The sequence below is a fragment of the Saccostrea cucullata genome, unplaced genomic scaffold (genome assembly GCF_032062105.1).
Source record: "Saccostrea cucullata isolate Sc308-1 unplaced genomic scaffold, CSIRO_AGI_Scuc_v1 ctg2551, whole genome shotgun sequence".
NCBI lineage: Eukaryota > Metazoa > Mollusca > Bivalvia > Ostreida > Ostreidae > Saccostrea > Saccostrea cuccullata.
In genome coordinates this window covers 63998-87897 of record NW_026939110.1, presented here as the reverse complement: position 1 = coordinate 87897, position 23900 = coordinate 63998, and the positions used below count along the sequence as shown (strand labels likewise).

Here is a 23900-nt window from a genome sequence, read left to right as displayed (position 1 = left end):
GTGTTGCATGTCTCTGCTTCTGTATAGGATTGTGTGTTGCTTGTCTCTGCTTCTGTGTGGATGGTGTGTTGCTTGTCTCTGCTTCTGTGGGATTGTGTGTTGCTTGTCTCTGCTTCTGTGGGATTGTGTGTTGCTTGTCTCTGCTTCTGTATAGGATTGTGTGTTGCATGTCTCTGCTTCTGTATAGGATTGTGTGTTGCTTGTCTCTGCTTCTGTATAGGATTGTGTGTTGCTTGTTTCTGCTTCTGTATAGGATTGTGTGTTGCTTGTCTCTGATTCTGTATATGATTGTGTGTTGCTTGTCACTGCTTCTGTATAGGATTGTGTGTTGTTTGTCTCTGCTTCTGTACAGGATTGGTGTTGCTTGTCTCTGCTTCTGTGGGATTGTGTGTTGTTTGTCTCTGCTTCTGTAGAAATGGGTACTACTTGTCCCTGCATTTGTAGAATTAAATACTGCTTGTCCCTGCATCTGTAAGATTGGCTACTGCTTGTCCCTATAGCTGTAAGATTAAACACTGCATGTCCCTGCATCTGTAAAATTGAATGCTGCTTATCTCTGCTTCAGAATCTGTAAAATAAACAAGAGGCCCATGGGCCTTATAGGTCACCTGAGCATTATGCAACAACTTTCCAGTGATTGAATTTGATTCGTGTTTTAAGCCAGATGCTATGGCATTCACAATTTTGAAAGAGGCATCATTGATCATCATAACTAAACACTTAGCAGTTGCTTAGTTTGGTTACTTAATACCCATAGACAAGGCAGAGGAACAAAAAATACATTTCAACTAATTATTCATATTCAGCAGTAATCAGTAATGCCCCTATCACACATGAACTCCTGACCCTTAGGCCTAGATCCACACATTGCACAATTTTTGAAAAGGTATCCTTATTTTTCAAAAATATTTGATTAATACTAAGAAGCAGAATTCAAACAATTCATTCATTTTCAGTCTATAAGTACAGCCCCCCCCCCCCCTCTATGGTACCCCTGACCCTGGGTCCTTAAAATTCACAAATCTGGAAGCTAACGGTCCTTGTTCGTAACTATATAGGTAATTCAACTGCTTAAAACCCAGGAGCAGAGAAGAAAATTTTCAAAGATTTTATGTATTTCACTATAATCAATAGAGCCCCCCCCTAACACCAGAACCCTGACCCTAGGGCCCTAAAATTCACAATTGTGGTAGAGGCACTCTTGCTCATTATAACTATATATTTAGTTAGTTTATTTAATACCTAGGAGCAGAGAAGAAGATTTTCAAAGAATTCATGAATTTTCACTACATAATCAATAGAGCCCCCCCCCCAACACAAGAACTCCTGACCCTGAGGTCCTAAAATTCACAATTTCGGCAGAGGCACTCATGCTCATTATAACTATGCACTTAGTTAGTTTATTTATTACCTAGAAGCAAAGAAGAAGATTTTCAAAGAATTCATGTATTTTCACTATATAATCAATAGCCCCCCCCCCCCCTGAACACAAGAACCTCTGACCCTGGGGCTGTAAAATTCACAATTTTGGTAGAGGCACTCTTGCTCATTATAACTATGCACTTCAATAGTTTATTTGATACCTAGGAGCAAAGAAGAAGATTTTCAAAGAATTCATGTATTTTCACTATATAATCAATAGAGCCCCCCCCCCACACACACACACCAGAACCCCTGACCTTGAGGTCCTAAAAATCACAATTTTGGTAAAGGAACTCTTACTCATCATAACTATGCACCTACTAAATCTATTGAATAACCGGGAGCAGAGAAGAAGATTTTCAAAGAATTCATGTATTTTTACTCTATAATCAATACACCCCCCCCCTAACACAAGAACCCCTGACCCTGGGGCTTTAAAATTCACAATTTTGGTAGAGGCACTCTTGCTCATTATAAATATGCACTTCGATAGTTTAATTAATTAATACCCAGGAGTAGAGAAGAAAACTTTCAAAGAATTCATGTATTTTAACTATATAATCAATTGAGCCCCCCCCCCCCCCCCCAACACCAGAACCCCTGACCCTGGGGCCATAAAACTCACAATTTTGGTAGAGGCACTTCGATAGTTTAATTAATTAATACCCAGGAGTAGAGAAGAAAACTTTCAAAGAATTCATGTATTTTCACTTTATAATCAATAGAGCCCCCCCCAACACCAGAACCCCTGACCCTGGGGCCATAAAATTCACAATTTTGGTAGAGGCACTCTTGCTCATCATAACTATGTGCTTAGTTAGTTTATTTAATGACCAGGAGCAGAGAAGAAGATTTTCAAAGAAATAATGCATTTTCACTATATACTTATTTAGCCCCGCCCTAGCACTAGAACCCCTGACCCCAGGGCCATGAATTTCACAATTTTGCTAGAAGACTCAATGCTGATTACAATCATGCAAACAGTTTGACTGCTTGATGTCCAGGAGTAAAGAAGAAGATTTTTAAAGATTGCATTAATTTTAGTGGTTTTGGCCCCACCCCTCAGGCCCCAGGGGTGCAGGGATCATGAAATTCACAATTTTTGTTCCCCTTCACCCATAGATGCTTTGTGCCAAATTTGGTTGAAATTGGTTGAGTAGTTGCAGAGAAGAAGCTTAAAATGTTCAAATGTTAACGCACAACGCACGACGCACGACGACGGACAAAAACAGATAGCAATAGGTCACCTGAGTTTACTCAGGTGACCTAAAAATGTTTGTCCCTGCATCCATAAGATAGCTTACTGCTTGTCCCTGCATCCCTAAGATTTCACACTGCCTGCCCCTGCTTCTGTAAGATTAAATAAAGCTTGTCCATAAAATTAAATACTGCTTATCCCTGCTTCTGTAAGATTAAATAAAGCTTGTCCGTTAGATTAAATACTGCTTGTCCCTACTTCTGTCAGATTTCTTCCTGCTTTTCCAAGTGCTTCTGCAAGATTAAATAAAGCTTGTTTGCTAGATTAAATACTCAGCTTGTCCCTGTTTCTGTCATATTTCTTACTGCTTCTTACTGCTTTTCCTAGTGCATCTGTAAGATTAAATAAAGCTTGTCCATTAAATTAAATACTGCTTATCCCTGCTTATCTGTCAGATTTCCTACTGCTTGTCCCTGCATCTGTAAGATTAAATAAAGCTTTTCCCTGCATCTGTAAGATTAAATAAATGTATATACATTAATATCTATACTGCCAAACCTCATAATCTCGAACTCATAGGGATAATGACATTTTTAAAAAATAAGTCGGGATTCCAAATACTAGCATTCAGGGAACAATACTTTAAGAATAGAGGTCATAAAGGACTTAATTCCAAATCACTTAAACTTATCCATGATATTCAAGATATTAATGTTCGAGATACCAAAGTTCAACTGCATATCTAATTTTTTTTGGTTTTTGTATTTTTTTTTTTTTTTTTTTTTTTTTTTTTTTTTTGTATTTTTTTTTTTTTTTTTTTGTATTTTTCCCCATATAAGATGAATCCCAACAGCATGATGCTATATATACACCTTAACATCAATGAGTTGGTGCCCATCTCAAAGGGCCTCGCTCTACCTAAAGGACATCAGGATGAGAGGGCATTGTAAAGGACCTTGACATTTGACTTGCACCTTTAATCCAAAGGCACCCTGGAAGATGTATGAGATGAAGCTCAAGGGAACACAAAATAATGACCATGATTTCACACGTCTCCTATGTCCTTGAAACCTGACCAAAGACTTGGTTTGTAGCTAAAGTACACTATTAACATATTGGAGTTCTATGGGTTACTGAGTAAATATAGGCTGAATAGAGCCATTAAGGCGTGGTTTAAAAAAACACAAACCTTAGGTTAAAAATTATATCCAACCATAAACCCTGGGAGGTTTTATAAGGTAAACATAAGTGTTGTTTACTGCTGACCTTTAGTTCAAGAACTCTGCAGAGGGGAGAGAAATATGCTCACAATGATAAAGATGACAAGACCTTGACTTCTGACCTAGAAGCTGTTCATTACTGCAAATCCTTTACCACTTGACACTATATATATCAAACATATAAAGATGACAAGACCTTGACTTCTGACCTAGAAGCTGTTCATTACTGCAAATCCTTTACCACTTGATGCTATATATATATATATATATCAGCAGAGGGGAGAGAAATATGCTCACAATGATAAAGATGATAAGACCTTGACTTTTGACCTAGAAGCTGTTCGTTACTGCACATCCTTTACCAATTAACGCTATATATAGGTGAAACAGAAGCCAGAAAGGGCTAAATGAAAGAAAATATGCACATTTAGTTCAAGGACTCTACACAGAGGAAAGAAATATGCTCAAGCTCACTAATGATCGATGAAGATGACAAGACCTTGACTTTTGAACTAGAAGCTGTTTGTTACTGCACATCCTATACCACTTGACACTATATATAGGGGAAACATAAGCCAGAAAGGGCTAATGAAAGAAAATATGCTCCAGATAAGGATTACATGCAGATGTGCTTTTTCCTTTGACCTTTTACTTAGAAAACTGGTTCATTGCAGGCAGCTGCAGTTTGAACCAGATTAAGCCAAGGGGAGATATTCTGGTAACCAAAATCAGACAGACGGACAAACTGATCATTATCAAAGCGAGGCCCCAAATATTGAAAACAAAACCACTCACTTTACATCTACGTCTGGACAGAGCTGCTGAGGCAAGGCGAAGGTTGTGGTGGACGAAAAAAACATAAATATGCATGTGTGCAGATGGGACATTCAAACATTATATTGAAAACAATAAACATTGAAAATCAGACATTGAACACAAAACAAATACATGCAAAATACAAAAAATGCACTTGACAGAGATGAAAAATACAAAAATTGTAGAACACTGTACATACATTCAAACAATGTATAGAGAATTCTTTTTATGTAAAAAGAAAAAAAAGCACCTAAACCTTATCTTTCTCCTGATAACACCTGAAATGTAGGTTAAATATAGTATTCAATGTATATGCAGCAGATGCAACATTGTAAGAGGTAGCATGAGAGCAGTCCAGGAGGCTGTGCCAGGAATAGGCAATACACTGTACAAGTGTAAAATGTAGGTCAGGTGCAGCATCCAACGTAAGCATCAGAGTCAACATCCTAAGATACACGATAAAGAACTAGATCAGTTTGGAACCAATCTAAATAATGAAAATAATCTGAGCTCTGAGCCAGAAAAACAAGAAATAATGGCATATAGCAAAAAATAAGCATCAGAGTCAAATCCTAAGATACAGCATCAGTTTAGAACTAATCTAAATAATGAAAATAATCTGAGCCAGTAAAGCTATAAATGTAGGTCAGGTGCAGCATTCAACTTAAGAATCAGAGTCAGCATCCAAAGAAGCATGGTAAAGAACTAGATCAGTTTGGAACCAATCTAAAAAATGAAAATAATCTGAGCTCTGAGCCAGTAAAGCTATAAATGTAGGTCAGGTGCAGCATCGAAAGTAAGCATTGGAGTCAGCATCCAAATATACACAATAAAGAACTAGATCAGTTTGGAACCAATCTAAATAATGAAAATAATCTGAGCTCTGAGCCAGTAAAGCAAGAAATAACGGGCATATGTAGCATCCAAAGCATCAGAGTCAGCATCCTAAGATACACGATAAAGAACTAGATCAGTTTGGAACCAATCTAAATAATGAAAATAATCTGAGCTCTGAGCCAGTAAAGCAAGAAATAATGGTCATATGTAGCATCCAAAGCATCAGAGTCAACATCCTAAGATACACGATAAAGAACTAGATCAGTTTGGAACCAATCTAATAATGAAAATATTCTGAGCTCTGAGCAAGTAAGGCAAGAAATGTAGGTCATATGCAGCATCAATAGTTTGTAACTAATCTAAATAATGAAAATAATCTGAGTCAATAAATCAAGACATGTAGGTCAGATACAGCATCAAAACATCAATAGAAGCATCAAGTACAAATTTGGTTTGATCATTGCTTGTGAGAAGCTGAGATAAATCAAAATTTAAGTTCATTAACCAAAGTCACTAAAGCATGAAATTACAGTTCATATATACATAAGCAAATGCATCAAATGAAGGATTGGTAAGGACTCAGACTCCACAGACAGACACAGTGATCATAATGTTACACATCAGGAATACATAAATACAAGTGTTGAACAATATGGAAATTTTCTGAATTGATCATCGCTTATAATCAGTAGATTTAAATTGATCAAGGATATGAAGCGTCAGAATTCATGGAAAATTCATGGCAAGCGAGCGCGATGCTGTGAGCAAATTGAAAGTACGAATTGTGTCTATTTTGGGAAAACAGGAACAAAACAACGCGTAAAGAAGTATTCATTATGCAAAGTATGGACACTAAATTTCGAATCAGTAAGCGCATGTCAATGGTCTAGCAAACAATTATCAGCGACAATCTTTACATAAATAATCAAAATTAACTCAATACAAAATACATCAACTACAATTAAATCAAAAGTGAAAAGAAATGGGACCCCATCTGCAATCATTAACATTTAAATTTATTTAACTTTTACAGTAACCTTACTCCTAATAAAAAGATTCTATAAGGGATATTTAATTATGAAATTTATTTTCTGAAATTTATTATTGATGTCTAATAGACTTATTTACACAAAGAAAAAAGAACTTTTTTAATTCCGTTGAGCTTTACTTAAATCATAGATAACAGTAAAGAGAGGGAAACTGAAACCTGTTTATATTTAAACAATGACAAAATACTTATAATTACTTAAATCTTACAAAAATAATTAATTATCTCATTTAAACAATAAGTTTCAAATTTGAACTGAACCTTGGGGATAAGAAAACTTTATAAACTATAAATTATATATGGAAAATATAATGAAGAAATTAAATTGAGTAAAAATTAGAAATTAGATTTAAATAACTTATAATTCTAAGATTTTAATTACTCTCACGAATGCATGTGGCTAAATAACGGTGTGTGCATGAGTTGAGATATTTAGCCACTAGCCTTCATGAGAAATTCGCGATAGAGAAAAGGGGCCTTATTTTTATCTTAATTAATTATAGATATCAAATCTAAAAAATTAAGGAACTGAAATAAGGAGAGGAAAAATCAGAATACTGCATGCATTTAAGAAATATGAAATTTTAATCTAATTATTTTCACAATTACAAGATCACAAGTCCTACTTAATAAACCAACAAAATACTTAGATTAACAGGGGATATACATAAAATGAATATACAGTACAAAATAACAAATTACAAAATGTCCACACAAAAAAATTGAACCCATCATGCACACACAGTTAGTAATGAAAACAGAAAAGAACGTACCTTCTTTGGAATGAGAACAGATTTTACCTCTTTATAATATTTAAAGAATTTTAATTTAACTTTTAAGAAGATTTGAATAATTTTAATAACTTTACCATCTGAAAAATTTTAATTAATGGAAATTTAACCCTATTTATCAATGAAAATAAGAAAGGGGGGGGCTTAATCTTAAAATCAATATAAGCTTTGTTATTTACTTTTATCTTTCAAGCAAATTTAAATGATTTTAATTATTAATAACTTTATGTTTACCCTCTGAAATATTGAAATTAATGGGAAATTAACCCTATTTATCAACTATTTAACAAGAAAGAGGGGAGACTTAGTCTTGAAATGAATATAAGTTTTGATATTTACTTTTATATTTTAAGAAAATTTAGATAATTTTAATTATTTACATTATTTTTAAATTACCATTTAAAAAAATGAAACTAATGGACATTTAATGTACCTATATTTATCAATGAAAACAAGAAAAAGGGGAGAGAATATAAGTTTTAATATTTACTTTATTTATTAAATGTCTTAATTTACAGGAAAATTTCAAACTAATCACTAGTTTCTATACTTTTAGTGAAAATCAAGCTTATCACTTAAATAATTAAATATTTTTGCTTAAGGCAAATTTTTAAACAAACTACTTAGTAATTGTAAGTTTAATTTAAACCTAGTAACTCTATCAGTCAAGGTCTTATCATCTATCAGTTTTTTAGTTGCAGAAAAATTTAAACTTTAATCACAAGTTATTGTAATTTAGGAAAACTCAAAATTTAATTAACCTCTCATTTAATTTTTATTATTTTTTTTAGTCTTATTTTTTAATTTTAGATTTGTTTATATTTTTACATAAGTTTTAGATTTGATTCGAATTAAAGTTTATAGAGAAATGAATTTGAAGCCCTCATCCCTATTTATATACCAGTACTAAATTAAACCTTAACATTTACTCTTAATTACTCTCTTGAATAACAACGTCTAAATAACGGTGTGTGCTTGCATTGAGATATTTAGACGAAGTATCCATGAGAAAATAAGGACAAATTTATTTAACTTATTTAAACTCTACTTAATATGGTTTTTAACAAAAGAAAATTGTAAAAAGTGTTTATATTTATGTTATTTACAAAATTCAGATTAACTTATTCCTTAATTATTATGTGTACCAAGATTCCTAGATGCATTAAATTACAATATGACTTAATTATCTAACAATATATTAAGTAATTAAGTTTTATTCAAGTTTTATCCTATAGAAATTGAACTGAAAGGGGATGAATGTTTACATTTATAGTAACAAAATTTAGGAAATTTAGAGATAAATTAATCCTATTTAAACTTTAGTTTTATATTCACAAGAAACTTAGAGAAAAGGGGGATTTAAATTAGAGAAGAGAAAATAGGGAAAATAATACCACCTACTAAAGTGGCCTCCACATTCCTAAACAAATGCCACACCACCCCTTCTCCTAACGCTGCAAAGCCTCGCCTCAGAGGGTCCCTCATAGGTGATGGCTGCCTCACAGGTGATGGCTGCGGTGATGGCTGCCTCACAGGTGATGGCTGCTCAGGAGGGATCTCTGCCACTGGTGACCCAACGCTAGAAAGCCGAGGATGCTCAACAACAACCTGAGGAGACGGTAGTTCCACCTCCTCAGTCTGTCCAGCCTCCTCCTCAACTAGAACCTGAGCAGGCTGAGGTGATGGCAGTGCCATCTCCACAGTCTGGTCAAATTCTGGCCAAGGAAGGGCTATGACAGGCTCAGGGGATGGCAGACACTCTTCCTCAAGCTGAACAAGCTCTACCTCTGGATTGGCCATCACAGGTTGAGGAGATGACACAGTCACCTCTTCAGCCTGCCTTAGCCTCTCCACAGGCAGCTCCTGTAAAGGCTCAGGAAGAGGCAGCACTGCCACCTTCTCAGGCTGCTGAGGAACATCATCAGCCTTCAACATCGGCTTCACCCTGGACTTTCGCACCTAAAAGAAAAAAAAAAGATCACATCAAAACCTACAATAGAAATGATAAATATTTTTGAGATTTTAATGACATTTTCTGGATGAGTAACTACCAGGTAGTTTGAGGTTTTTAGATTAGTCCATTCCAAAGTAACTGCAAGCCTTATTAGACCAAAATTGCCTAAATGTTGCATCTAGGGTGTAGAGAGTCTAGATCTCACAAATATTCAATGCGCCACAAAAGACATTTTTAAAATAAATAATGTCTTTCTAAATTCATGCAATACAATGCATTTAATTTTAAAACAAGAGGCCCAGGGGCCACAGCGCTCACCTGAGCACATCGGGCTTGAATTTAGTTTGAAAAACTAGAATCTACACTACCTGAGGATGATTCCATATAAATATCACTAATCATAGCTTTGAAGTACTTGAAAAGAAGATTTTAAAAGGTTTCCCTATATATCCCTATGTAAAACTTGGTACGCATTTTGGCCTCAAGCCCTGGGGGTCATGATTTGAACAAATTTGAATCTACACTACCTGAGGATGATTCCACATGAGTTTCATCTTTCCTGACCCAGTGGTTCTGGAGAAGGATTTTTAAAGATATTTCCCTTTATATTCCTATGTAAAACTCGGCCATTTTGGCCCCAATCATTTGAACAAACTTGAATCTACACTACCTGAGGATGATTCCACATTTTATCTTTCCTGGACCAGTGGTTCTGGAGAAGATTTTTAAAGAATTCCTTTATATAATGTAAAACTTGGGTGGCCATTTTGGCCCCACCCTTGCCCCGGGGGTCATCATTCATATTTGAATCTACACTACCTGTGATTCCACATGAGTTTCATCTTTCCTGGCCTAGTGGTTCTTGAGAAGAAGATTTTTAAAGATTTTTCTCATATATTCCTATGTAAAACTTGGGTCGGCCATTTTGGCCCCACCCTTGCCCCGGGGGTCATGATTTGAACAAATTTCAATCTACACTACTTGAGGATGATTCAAAATCTTTCCTGGAAGTGGTTCTGGTGAAAAAGATTTTTAAAGATTTTTCCTATATATTACTATGTAAAACTTGGGTCAGCCATTTTGGCCCCACCCTTGCCCCGGGGGTCATCATTTGAACAAACTTGAATCTACACTACCTGAGGATGATTTCACAAGAGTTTCATCTTTCCTGGCCATGTGGTTCTGGAGTAGAAGATTTTAAAAGATTTTTCCTATATTTATGTAAAACTTGGGTCGGCCATTTTGGCCCCGCCCTTGCCCCGGGGGTCATCATTTGAACAAAATTGAATCTACACTACCTGAGGATGATTCCACATGAGTTTCATCTTTCCTGGACCAGTGGTTCTGGAGAAGAAGATTTTTAAAGATTTTTCCAATATATTCCTATGTAAAACTTGGGTCGGCCATTTTGGCCCCAGTTGCCCCGGGGTCATGATTTGAACAAGCTTGAATCTACTACATGAGTTTCATTTTTAGTGGTAGTCCATTCCAATATATTCCTATGTAAAACTTGCGGCCTTATTTAACCAAAATTTGAACAAATTTGAATCTACACTACCTGAGCCTTAACGAGTTTCATCTTTCCTGGCCCAGTGGTGTCTTGAGATTTTTCCTATAATTCCTACGTATTGGGTCCATTTTGGCCCCACCCTTGCCCCGGGGGTCATGATTTGAACAAACTTTAATCCTCACTACCTGAGGATGATTCCACATGAGTTTCATCTTTCCTGGCCCAGCGGTTCTGGAGAAGAAGATTTTTTAAAAATGCATTAATTTTTAACAAATTCATGATTATCTCCCCTTGGAAAAGGACATTTTTTGAAAATAAATATACCCAAGGATACTTTGTACCAAGTTTGGTTGAAATAAGAAGAAGATGAAAATGTGAAAAGTTTACGACATGCAATACAATACGTATTTAATTTTTTAAAAAAGACAGAAAATCTAGATCTGAGAGATATTTAGAAGTGTGAAAATGGTGCAATCAGGTTGTCTTGTTTTCAGTAACATACCGGTAGTTAGTCAAGTAATTCTCCCTATATTTTAGGGCTTGCACAATAAAAATATTCCTAGATTCTCATCCCCGCCCACCCTGATTTATTTTGACAGTTAAAAAGACAGTTATTGCTGCAATATATATTAAACAAGGGTCATCGGTTGTGAAAGATTGGTGATGATGTGAAGTACGTAAGAGATAAATGGACCTCTACTATGACTTTTATTCAGGAATTATAGATAAATCTACACCAATTGACCAGGTCAATAAAAAATATGCTAAAATAGAAAAATATAAAATAAAAGCCGCCTGCCCGCCTTGATTTTTAAAAAAATTTGGATGAGAATCTAGGAATTTTTTATTATGGCCTAATCGGACATACATGTACATCATTCTTCAAAGTACACAATTAATTTTCCCTTAATTAATGTGTCTACAAGTTTTTCTAAAAACCCTCATACATTACACAAATTCTTTTGAATTTCTTTTATTCAGTTGAACTTGCAATGACATTATCTACATTATCTACAGTAGGTGAAGAGTAAAGGGAGACAACTTCTCTCAGTAGAATAAAAATAGGGTCCTGCTGTCAATCATGAGACCACTTCACCAAGTGGTCCAAAATTTGTATAGTACAGTCGAAAGAGAGTGTAATTATCACAAAATTCTATCTTGCTATAAAAAGTTTAAAGTAATTTTTTTCAGAGAGGGAGATGTAAATCAAAGAGCAGTTTTATCCCAGCCTCTATCTTTCTCCTTCCTTTCTTATAAAATTTGTTACAAGTGAATCTTTTATGACTTACAGGAAAGTCCACGACGTAGTCGGTGAACCACCGGGGGCGCTGTCGAACTCGTGTAGATCGTCTAGGCTCCATTCTATAATAATAAAAAAAAACTTTATTACAAATCAAAGTTAACTTCATTGAATTTCAAAATACAGTAAAACAATTTACCTTATTGCAAACTACCATATATTAAAATAAGTGGAAATTTTAGCGAGATACAAAGAACTATATGGGGTATATTGAATATCTTTGCCCCTACGAAAGTCAAATTTAGAAAAATTCGTGAAATGTGCTGAATTCTATAAATTTTATGAGAAATATAAATTAACAGAACATACTATAGTTTCCTAGTAGTTTATTGACAATTTTTTTGTTTTTATGACGTCACAAACTAGTCTGATTTTATGCCATTTTTTAGAATGACGACAAAATGGACAAAAATTCAACAATTTTAGCTTTAACATTTATAGAGCGCAAGTTTGCTCAGGAACAATATTTACATATTTCATCAATATTATCATTCTACAAATTATATCAAAATATTGAGTCTGATCAGACCTGCGCACTGTGACTTTTACTCAAAATATTGACAAATACATTTTTGTGTAGAAATCATGGAAATTTTAAATTTAAGTCATTTTCGTGACATCATTTCAAATATATGACGTCATTGCTTATATGAAAATATTCAGTACTTTGAAGTCAGCATATATTCCCCTGTTTAAGAACATACAATGAAGCGCATTGAAGTGGTAAAATTTTCCGTTTGGATGAAACTTTCTGAGTCATATTTTCAACGTCAATTATAACATAATGACACGCCCATTTCTTTAGGAACGAAAAAGAAATATTCGTCTTAATGTTTATAACGCACCATTCTTCGCAACAAGCAACATGAGTTACACCAAAACTGAGATTTATATAAGTTATAAGAAAGAGAGTTAGAGAGTACCGCTTCTGTAAAACACGTATTGCAACGAATTTGTCCATAATTATGAATTTATCATGTTTATTGGAGTTACCATAACACATATATCGGTCGAACACGTGCTTGCTCTGTGTTTATGTAGACCGTCAATTTGATTGGCTATTTTATTTTTAGAATACCTGTTCTACGGGTATTCCAGTGAACCATTTAACCGATTTTTCTTTTCTAAAGAAATGGGCGTGTCATTGTATGACAATCATCATTCTAAAGATAGCTCAAAACGTTCCAGTCAAACAGAAAATTTTACCACTTCAATGCGCTTCATTGTAATTAAATATTTCTCTGTCATAGTTTGATTTGGGGGGCAAATATTGGTTATTACCGTAAAGTTTAGCAATTTGTCCTTAAAAATTGGTATTTTATTTTTAGCGAGTTGAATTTTAGCAATTTAAAAAAAAATCACTAAAGAAGCTATTACAATTAAAGAGCAATCAATTTTTATTATTAGTGATATTCAATTTTAGCGATCTTGGCACCCTCGCTAATAACATGCCAAAATTAAATCCTCGCTAAAAATTCTGCTTATACGGTAAAAACAATGAATTGATGTTTACAAGTTCTTATTCCCCACTGCTTTGAAATGTTTTTTTTTGTCCCCCGCTTTCACGAAAGCAAGGGGACATTAAATCTCATTTGTCTGTCCATCACAAAAATTTAACCTTGCCCATAACTTTTGATTTAGTGAAGCTATCACTTTCATATTTCACATGTGTATTCCTTGTGATATGACCTTTTCTTGGGTACCACCAAATTTGACCTTTTGACCTTGACCTTGGAGTTTGACCCACTTTTACAAAAAAATTCCAGACTTTTACTTTGGCCTTAACTTTTGAATGGAAGATACTAGGACTTTCATATTTCACACATATATTCTTTGTGATAAGACCTTTCATTGGATACCAACAACTTTGACCTTTTGACCTTGACCATGGAGATTTCCGTACTTATGAAAAAACTTTAACCTTGACCATAACTTTTGTAAGGTAAGGGCTGGGGCTTTCATACTTCTTGTAATTCTCGTGAGACCTTTCATTGCATACCAAGAACTTTGACCCTTTGACCTTGACCTTTGAATTTGACCTACTTTTCAAAAAATTTTACCTTGGCCACAACTCTTGAACAGTAGATACTAGGACTTTCATATTTCACACATGTATTCTTTGTGGCAAGACCTTTCATTTGATATCAACAACCTTGACCTTTTGACCTTGACCTTTCAGATTTTTTGTACTTATAAAAAACTTTAACCTTGGCCATAACTTTTGAATGGTAAGGGCTAGGGCTCTCATACTTCACATATGTAATCTTTGTGAGAAGACTTTTCATTGGGTACCAAAAAACTTTAACTCTTTGACCTTGACCTTGAAGTTCAGTGATAATTTCTAAATAAATGACATATGATAGGGTGTTCATATTACACACAATATGTCATAAAAAATGACATCTCCGTACCCACAAAGACACCGAAAGCGGGGGACCACAATTCCTTGAATTTGCTTGTTCAACTTAAGGCTACAATGAAGCCTTATACATTTATAATGAAGGGAAATCTGCCTTAGTACTTGGACTCATTATAAGCCTGTCTTGTTGCATATCTGAGGTGATTTTCTTTGATCTTTCTGTGGTGATATATCCCATATCACATATGCTATATATAATACTTTCCACGCTCCTTCATATATCCCTGCAGGAGGCAGAAATCATGTCAACACTTTTTTATTGAATTTTGACACTCTGAATGAAATCTATGTCATCAGACATGCAACAAGTTGCTTATATCATAGTTTGCCTCATACTATTGATTATATTGTTTTCATGGGGCGTGGAAATCGAGGGAGCGGAGCTCCATCGATTTCCACGCCCCACGAAAACGATATAAACAATACTACTCGGCATCTATGATTTAACCTATACTAATACCACATGTATATATATATTGCAACATCAAACTTATACATGTATATACAAAGTTTTACCCTTGACTCCACACTTTTAGTGAAAGAACACAGATATAGCAATGTCATGAACGTTAAGTAACCTTTTTTTGCAGCATTGTTAACTTGACCTTTGACCTACATTTCAAAGAATCCTGTTGTCCCTTAACTGGTTTCTGAAGCTTGAGGTGCAGAGCCTATATATATTACACATAAAATCCATATCATGACTATAGATCTTTACTTTACACAGTATGATTACAGTTACCATAAAATGAACTTTAAATACTTTGAAAATGTATATACAAAAATTGGAGCTCTTTCAAAAAAGTTGTAAAAGATATTTGACTGAAGTAAAGGCTGTAATTTAAAGTCTCCTTTTGAACAGCTATATGCATAAGAAAAGTTAATTATATCAATATCAGGTAAAAAGAAAGGTCGAGATCAAAAAATATTATTGTTGAGTGCACATGGCTATATTATCATCAATTTGACAATATATATGTATCAGTATATGATGTTTGTCAGACACACCTTTTTTTCTAAGCATAACCATTTACTAGCTGTTAAACATGTATTTGAAAAAGCTGGTTACTTCCCTTCCTCACTTTCTGTAGCAGTATTTTAAGTCAATTAATGCTCAGAGGGCAATTTTGATTGCAATTTTCAAGATTACTCTTCTTTTCTTATGCCCTGTTCACACGGAGAGTTTAATTCGCAGTAAATTAATGCGAAGTAAACTAATGCGAATTAAAATAACGCGAATTAAATTGCGTTCACATGACAGCTAGAGCGAAGTAAACTAATGCGAATTAAGGTGGCTCATTACATCCACAGTTTATTTTAGATTTCATTACAGCACCACTTATTATGTAGATGTCAAATATCCAGAACGAGGTATTGATATCATAAATATTTTTTAGAGAATTTTTTAGCTTTTGTCTAATTTTAGTGAAATGTTTTATTTCAAGTTTATTGTTACCAGAATTTCAGAACTTTCAGTGTCAAATGATGGGCATCTTCTTAAGACAAGTAGAAACAGTGAAAATATCTCATAATACCTAATATTAATTTTATTAGAAAAAATAATTTTCTCCTAAAAAACAATATCATTATCTTTTTAATCTGTGCACAAAACATGAAGAAAATGAGTTCTGAAGAGACAAGGAATGTATTTCAATGAATTAAATGTGACAAATTGAATGAAAAATGTTTAAACGAAATGAAAATGCCAATTTAAAAAATATTTGGTATAAAAAGTCCGCTTTCAAGAGTTATCTTTCCTAATAAGCCAAGACCCAAAACACTAAGGAAGTAAAGGAACGTTTGTACATTACATCTAAAATTCAGAAAAAAGCTTTAAATTGCCAGAGTATATATTTAAATCAATAAAGCAAATATATAAATTAACACCAACACAGTAAATAGTGCAAGTAAATAACTTTTTTAATTTCAGTAAGGTTGTAGATTTAAACTCGAATTTCCTCCATGCAAATTAACATGTCATTGATATATAGCTCACTGCATGCATCGCTATGAAATTGCACAATACTTGTTTGGCGAATATTTGGCTGTTGATTTCTTTTGTTTCTGCTTAAAAGCAATCCTTCTTTGTCCATGCATAATGAATCCGTTACTTTGTTTTCACTGTTTATAACACCGCTTGTTTCATCTATTTTTAAAGCGCTTTAAAGGTCAGGGTCATATTATAGAGGTACCTGTACAAATCGTCCCCAGAGGGAAACGGTCGAAACAATGGAGGTTTATTTTTTTGTGTAGTACGTCATCAAAAAGTGGTGTAATGAGCCTCCTTAAAATTTTATTTCTACAAAAAGACTTTTCAGTAAGACTACAGGTGACTCTCGATGGCTCGAACTCCGATCTCTCGAAGTTCTCGATCTCTCGAAGTTAACCTCCGGTCCCGTTTTTTTCCTCTATATAACTAAGCAAATTTACTCCTGATCTCTCGAACTTCTATTTCTCGAAGTTCTCTATCTCTCGAACCAAAACCTGGGTCCCGTTACACATATTTCATTGAATTTTACTCTCTATCTCTCGAAGTTTTGATTGCGCATGTATACACGCCGATCAAGCGTGAAATTGAGCCTGGACTTACCTGGAAAAACAGTTAACGCCTGGGCTGGCGTGGAGGTGTTAATTGGGTGTTTACATAGATGACACTACACCTGTGGGTCGTCCGTGTATTGATATAATTCATTGGTTATTATTGGTAAATTATAAACGAACTCAGAACTTATTTTGACTTGAAACCGAGATGACATTTTTTAGAAAAAAATAAATTGATAGACGTTCGTTTCAATGAATTCCCATAGACTATGAACTTTTATTAGTGTCTACATAATCCCAGTATGGCAAATATTGCACAAGAAATTCCTTTCTCAAGGACTGAATACCGATTAAGAAAAATCTGTTGAACACTGGTGAATGACCCAATCAAGCCGCGGAATAGCCAAACCGACAATTGCTTGTATTCGGGTTTCATGTTATCATGAAATAAGAACAAATAAATATTGAAACTTCAGGAATTCGTTATATTTATTCGAAATACGATCAGTGTTGTAGATAACAAGTATATTACCTGTAAAATACGATTGAAAACGTGCAATAACTTTATTTACATATACTTCCGGTATCTATAATAGTAGAACATCGATGATCGGAACGGAAAATTCCGGATTTTGTTAACATTCTATCTCTCGAACCCCTCGATCTCTCGAACTTTTTTTGCGGTCCCTTGAACTTCGAGAGATCGAGATTCACCTGTATTATGACGTCATTTGTAAATCACGTCATGTATGCAGATCGAGCCATCTACTTGATATATAATAATCACAGTGGCTACAGGTATACATTTAGTGCATAATTACCATACTTTTCCTTGATTTTTAAACCAAACATACCACGGATACCTAAATCTAACCACCAACATGTGTCCTGTGACTTAATTTTCGCCTTACGATACAATATAGCTAGGGAATCAAATTTTATATACATTGAAATCTTTGAAAATCTCCTTAAGAACCACTAGGGACAGAAAAAATATGTGGATATCTATGGCAAACCAAATTTTATTGCGATTTGATGAAAGCAAACAACATGCATATTTATAATATAGAGTCATAATGCAACAATATTGGAAATTTTCACCGCATTCCAATTACCAATAAGGTTACACGAGCCTTCTGAAAATGGATAGCTGTGAAACCCGGGGGAGACTTCGACGTAACGTCAAGCTAGATATGTCACATCACGTTATAGAAGCATCTCACCCTAATGTTAGATACTAAATACATGTATATGTATAAAAATGCTGCCCTCTTCACCATTTTTTTTCTCAAGAAAAGCCTGGGTATCTTCTCGCACCAAATTTTCTTCATTTTATCACTCAGGCCATTCCAAGTTTTTTCTCTGTTTAGCGTCCACTCTTCTTTCAAAAACTATACCTACCTATTCGCAAAAAACACACAAGCCAAAACATAAAACATAAGCTTAAAAGTCATAAAAATGATGTCCTTCAAATGATTTGATCTAACTAAACTGCTTTAATAGAAGAAATGTCTATTAATTCGTAAGCAAAAACAACGGATTAAATGCGTACAATACACCCAATAGATTAACTTAATTACTGTACAGAATTACTTGAAGAAATTAGCAAAATTCAAAAATTTCAATTGAATTGATCAATTTCAGGACTTCTGTTATTGTCTGTTGTTTCTCATAAGGGGCGTCAAAAACCAAGGCACACGCGGACGCTAAACATAGAAAAAACTTGGAATGGCCTCATATTTCAAAATACTCCTCGCCTTGCCATATGATGTACGCGTACGTTCCAAAATTAGTAGCAATGTCAAGAACAGTTTGTCAGCTGACACTTCCATTAACACTTTTCATTTGTCTAGGGAGATAAACACTTAAAACAAAGCCTCCAAAAGGTAGCCATGCACACCTTTAATCAACGTCTATGGAAGTTCTATTTTTCTTAAATTTCTAAGGCCACTGAAAAACTAGTAATTAACTTAATTAAAGCATTTTCCCCCAGCTAATGTCAGTAATATATGCATTTCAGATAGAGTGATCCCGGGATTTTCACAAAACTTTTCACTTGACCGAAATTTGACTTTGTCTAACAGCTTAAAGATGAATAATAAATCATCAACTAATAAACTATAAATATACAGTAAATCAGTAAAACTCTCACACAAAGGTTTATAAAAGATCAAGCAATCGTAATAATGACATAATTTTCATTTTATATACCACATAGGGCCGTTGTATTCTCATTTTGCATATTAAGAATTAAAATGATGATAAACGCATTAATGTCTCCCCCGCATTCCCAAACAACCGTTTCTATGGCAACTGCCATAGAGTTACTATCATAAATATTTGAAACTTTTTTTTATTAAAAATATTCAAAAAGTGTCTATATATTCTCATTTGTAATTTTCAACCGTTTTCACCTATAAATAAATAAAATATGAAGAAATTCCATGAACTTTTGGATCAACCCTCGTATATATAAAATTTCGTATGGGATTTAATTTCATTGATAATTGTTAACAATGAAATAATCGAAATTTATTCCCCCCATATTTTTGCTTTTACAGTAGTATAGTACAGATTCTAAATTGTTCACATTAAAAAATATTAATGCCATATTGATGATGTCTTTTTTTGTGGAAAAAAGGATTTCATGAATGTTTTTTTTTTTTTTTGAAAACTGAGATTTAAAAAAAAAATAAGAAAAGTAGGGTCAAAGGAAAAGCACTAATTTGAATTGCTTCTTTAAAGCTGAACTAAACACTAATTTGAGAATAGTGAGGTCAAGGTAAAAGGAAAGGTCAAGGTAAAAAAATGTTGATACAGTTGCAAATTTACATCAGTATGCACCAGGATTTAAAGTTGGATTACACAACCTTGAATTGTTTCTTTAAAAAACTGAACTAAACACTAGTTTAAGAAAAAAGAGGTCAAGGTCAAATAAAATGTCAAGGTCAAAATATTGATTCAGTTGAGTAGTTCTATTAAGTATCTATCAGCATAGGAAGCATGATAAAAATATTTTGAATAGTTTCTTTGAAACTAAGCTTTGAAATAAGCTAAACACAAAGGACAAGGAAGGACAGACAGAGGGACAGAAGACAATGGGTGCGTTCACAGTTCTACCATTAGTACCAACTCTCAATATACCATTGGTGCAATAATTTGACAATGGTACCAACTGTACCAATAAACCCTGAACGGATATTGGCATACAAATGTTACGATTTTACCAATGTTACCAATGGGAGTCCAATGGAAACATTGGTAATACTGAATTGCAGATTTCTTTGTCTTCTAAGTTATTGGCACATACCAGAATCGCAAGAAAATCATAGCAGCCTCATAGCCGAGAAACAAACCACATCAGGATCACACTTCTTTAGTTGCAATATCTATGAGTTAAATATAATCCATTTAATTGATCATGTCTAAATCGTACTTTAAAAACGTGAATTTAAGTGTTTGATATGATTTTTATGTGATTTTGGCATGATTTGTTAAAAAGGCTTGGAGGAAAAATCTTTAATATCATTGTGAACCCGGGATCCAAGTCTTTCTAGCTTGTTGCCATGTCGATAACTAGCTGTGACGTCATTTACCAACATTAACCACACTCTAGACTGTCTGCAGAAAAATATACCATTGGCAAAAAACATTGGTACCAGTGGCATGCCAATGGTAATTAATTTTACAAAAGGCAACTTTTGTCTACCAACGACAGAACTGTGAACGCACCCAATGACAAACTCTGTATGCCCTGGTCATTTCATGGCTGCATGGGCATAAAATTTTTCTTCTCTAGAACCACTGGGACAGAAAAGATGTAACTTATGGAGTAGCATCCTGGGGTAGTTTAGATTCTAAATTGTTGAAATCATGGCTCCAAGGGGTACATGTAAGATAGGGCCAAAAGAGGGGGGGGGGGTCTGTTGAAGAACAGCAGGATCAAAGTACACAGATAAGCATTGTGGTACATAGGCCTCTTTTATTTATTCATATGTTTATTTTTCTGTAGAATTACTGTTGTTTTTTACTTTTTATCAAGAAAGTTTTCTCTATTTTTTTTTCTTGCCCCCATCCTTTTCCACGATAATCTTCATAAGTTCATATCCCCCAGGCCCCATGGGCATGCGCAGTCAAAATTATGAACATTTCCCGCTATAATTGCACCTTTATTTAAACTGTATAAATAACAAACTTACAAATATTTAACAATGTAAACAGATATTTCATATACCAATCTAGTGACCTGAAATGGCGGCAAGAACGAGTACTCACCGATGTTCAGGTTTTCAACAAAAACGTATAAAGTAAAAAAAAAAAAAACAAACAAACAAATACAACAAAAATGAACTTACCTCAGTCTGATGTAGTCTTCTTCTGTATCTTTGGTGATGAAAGAACGCTTTGATAGATCGTTTGGAAGGCTTTGCAAGAGCAATGCGAAAACACTGCTATTCGATGGAAATCAAATATCAGTGTGGTGAATTCTCATCAAGGGTCAGGTCACGTGATCATTCTGGTCGACAGAGCATGAAAACTGTGGAGAGAGAGAGAGAGAAAGAGAGAGAGAGAGAGAGAGAGAGAGAGGGTAAATTGTTTTTAATAATTACTGTATTATATATTGCAAACTTAAAAAAGAGCAAATTTTTAATTCTTTGAAATATAATGAGGGGTTGGACATGTTGGAGACAAAGTTTTTGGAGACACGCCTTTATCCATAGAGCTCAGTATTAAACTAAACTCAACTAATCTAAAACACTTCTTACTTTTAAAAAATATCATCATGAACTCAGCATCCCTGTAAACTTCGAACGGAAAGAAAAAGAGGACCGTCCGACGGGAACAAAGAATTCAAATAAACAATGTGAAAATAAAGGAAAGGGGTATTGTATTGTTTATTACCAAGAACCATACAGGTTTAACGTATATACATAAATCAGTTCGTACAATATACATGTTTGTACAATTGCAAACTATTCATTCTAAGTTCATAAAACTTACAAACTATTCATTCTAAGTTCATAAAACAGGCAAAGCATCGTAATTTAAATTTGGTAATATGGTAGTAGTGAGGATAAATTCGTTATATCAATGTCAATTAACTTCAAAAATAAAAATGTAAAAGAATAGGGAGGAAGTATGCAAATATTTTATAAGTAGGTCTAGATCTATATTGAATTTATCCCCAAACCGATTTCATGAGTCATTTGAAAACCACTTGGAAGCAAATCATAGAAGTGTACGGAGATGGCCGGGGGGGGGGGGTAACTTCGTTAATGAGTGTACCAATTTGTTAGTTTTTTTTTTTTTTAATTTAAGCACTTGTGCGGAGTTTAAAAAACGTCTATGGTTATCTATTATTGTCCATATGAGTATTTTCTGTATGGACAGAGTGGTAGATCTGTACCAGAGGTGCGTGCTTAAACAGTCACTCTACCGCTCGTACAGAAAGTAGGATTAGGACTGGAAACTTTTTTCACCACAAACTTCTTTCAGTATCGAAATTTTTTCATACAATTGCTACATCACCCTTATATCACTTTACTTTAGCCAAAGGGGGGGGCACTCTTTCAATGAATATTTCAATAGTAGAAGTTATGCTTGAAAAAAAGTTGCTGTTGCTCCGTGCCTGCACATACATATATAAATTAATTATAGTTTGTTATTCTTTCAATCTTATTCATAAGTATAAAGAGATAATAAATTTATATTCAGACGAACGAAATACGGAGGGATATAATAGTATATTTTTCTGTCCCTTCTTTGCAAGATATTTTTCTAGAAAATATTAGAAAATAATGTGTACATACAACAAAAATGTGTCATCATGAAACATACCTAGTTTGGCATGCAAGATAAATATAATCAATAGAAAAAAAGAGAAAACTTGTCCAAAATTAGTTTGCCCATACATGACTTCCAAAATATTAGATGCAACATACTGTGTTTACAAGTTGTTGACATACAACTTTATTTTGACATGCTAAATAAATATGTTGACAAGCACTTTGTCTGCATGAACTTGCAATTAACTTATCCATATGGACATGCATTTTATTTGTGTTGACATACAAGATAATGCATAATTGTGCACATACCGGTATATAACACAAACTTTAGTACCAGTAGATGCACAGTTTGTCTTCGGATATGAATTTTGTGTCAGAACATCCCGTACTCTTCAGTATCAGATTCCTTTAATACAATAAGAAAAGTCAAAGATTCGGGTGTATAGTTTTTACCCTGTCTGTCCGTCTATCTGTCTGTTTGTCCGCAAATTAAAACTTTTAACTTAGGCAATAACTTTTGAGTGGCTAGGGCGCTATGGCTTTCATATTTCAAAGATGTATTCCTTGCGTTGTAGTAAAAGAGTGTAAATAATTTTAAATCTGTAGTCAAAAGAATGTATTTAGATAAGTTTTGTTTATTCTGGCTTGTTCAGTTTGTTTTTTTTTTTTTAAATGATTTTATATACATATAAGCCCACCCACCCCCTTTTTAAGAGTACCTTTGCCCATAGACCTGGTTGTGGCCAACAATTATGACGACCATTCGAAAATAAAACGAATTAATCTTTCAATGCTACACATGCACTTAATTTAATTTAATTTAATCAATATATTATTATGTAAAATTACATAATTGGATTGGACATCAGGCATGGCCTATATAAGTCCTCTCCAAGGTCAAGGTTACACATGCACTTCAGGAAAAAGCACAGGCGAGCTAAAATTACACGAATCCAAGGTAAACTTCACCACAGGCACGTAGTATTGCCGGGGGCGAGGGGCACACTTTTTGTTACAGTAAGGTCAAATAAGGGCAATGTAGTTAGTCTCGTTCA

General features: G+C 34.1%; 1 protein-coding gene across 1 annotated transcript; it reads right to left on the bottom strand.

The window, feature by feature from the left end:
* Positions 1 to 8691: 8691 nt before the first annotated feature.
* On the bottom strand, positions 8692 to 21507 carry LOC134252293 (magnetosome-associated protein MamJ-like). Its single transcript, XM_062734733.1, has 3 exons — positions 21412 to 21507; positions 12086 to 12158; positions 8692 to 9291 (listed from the first exon to the last, which is right to left on the bottom strand). The coding sequence occupies exons 2-3, from the start codon at positions 12155 to 12157 to the stop codon at positions 8692 to 8694; spliced, it is 672 nt and encodes a 223-aa protein (XP_062590717.1). The 5' UTR covers position 12158; positions 21412 to 21507.
* Positions 21508 to 23900: the final 2393 nt, after the last annotated feature.

Bases quoted from the DNA above. Each gene is read 5' to 3' on its own strand.
- LOC134252293 (XM_062734733.1), bottom strand. From the start codon at position 12,157: ATGGAGCCTAGACGATCTACACGAGTTCGACAGCGCCCCCGGTGGTTC. The intron at 9,292-12,085 runs GTAAGTCATAAA...TTTTTCTTTTAG, and splicing joins ACTACGTCGTGGACTTTCCT to GTGCGAAAGTCCAGGGTGAA.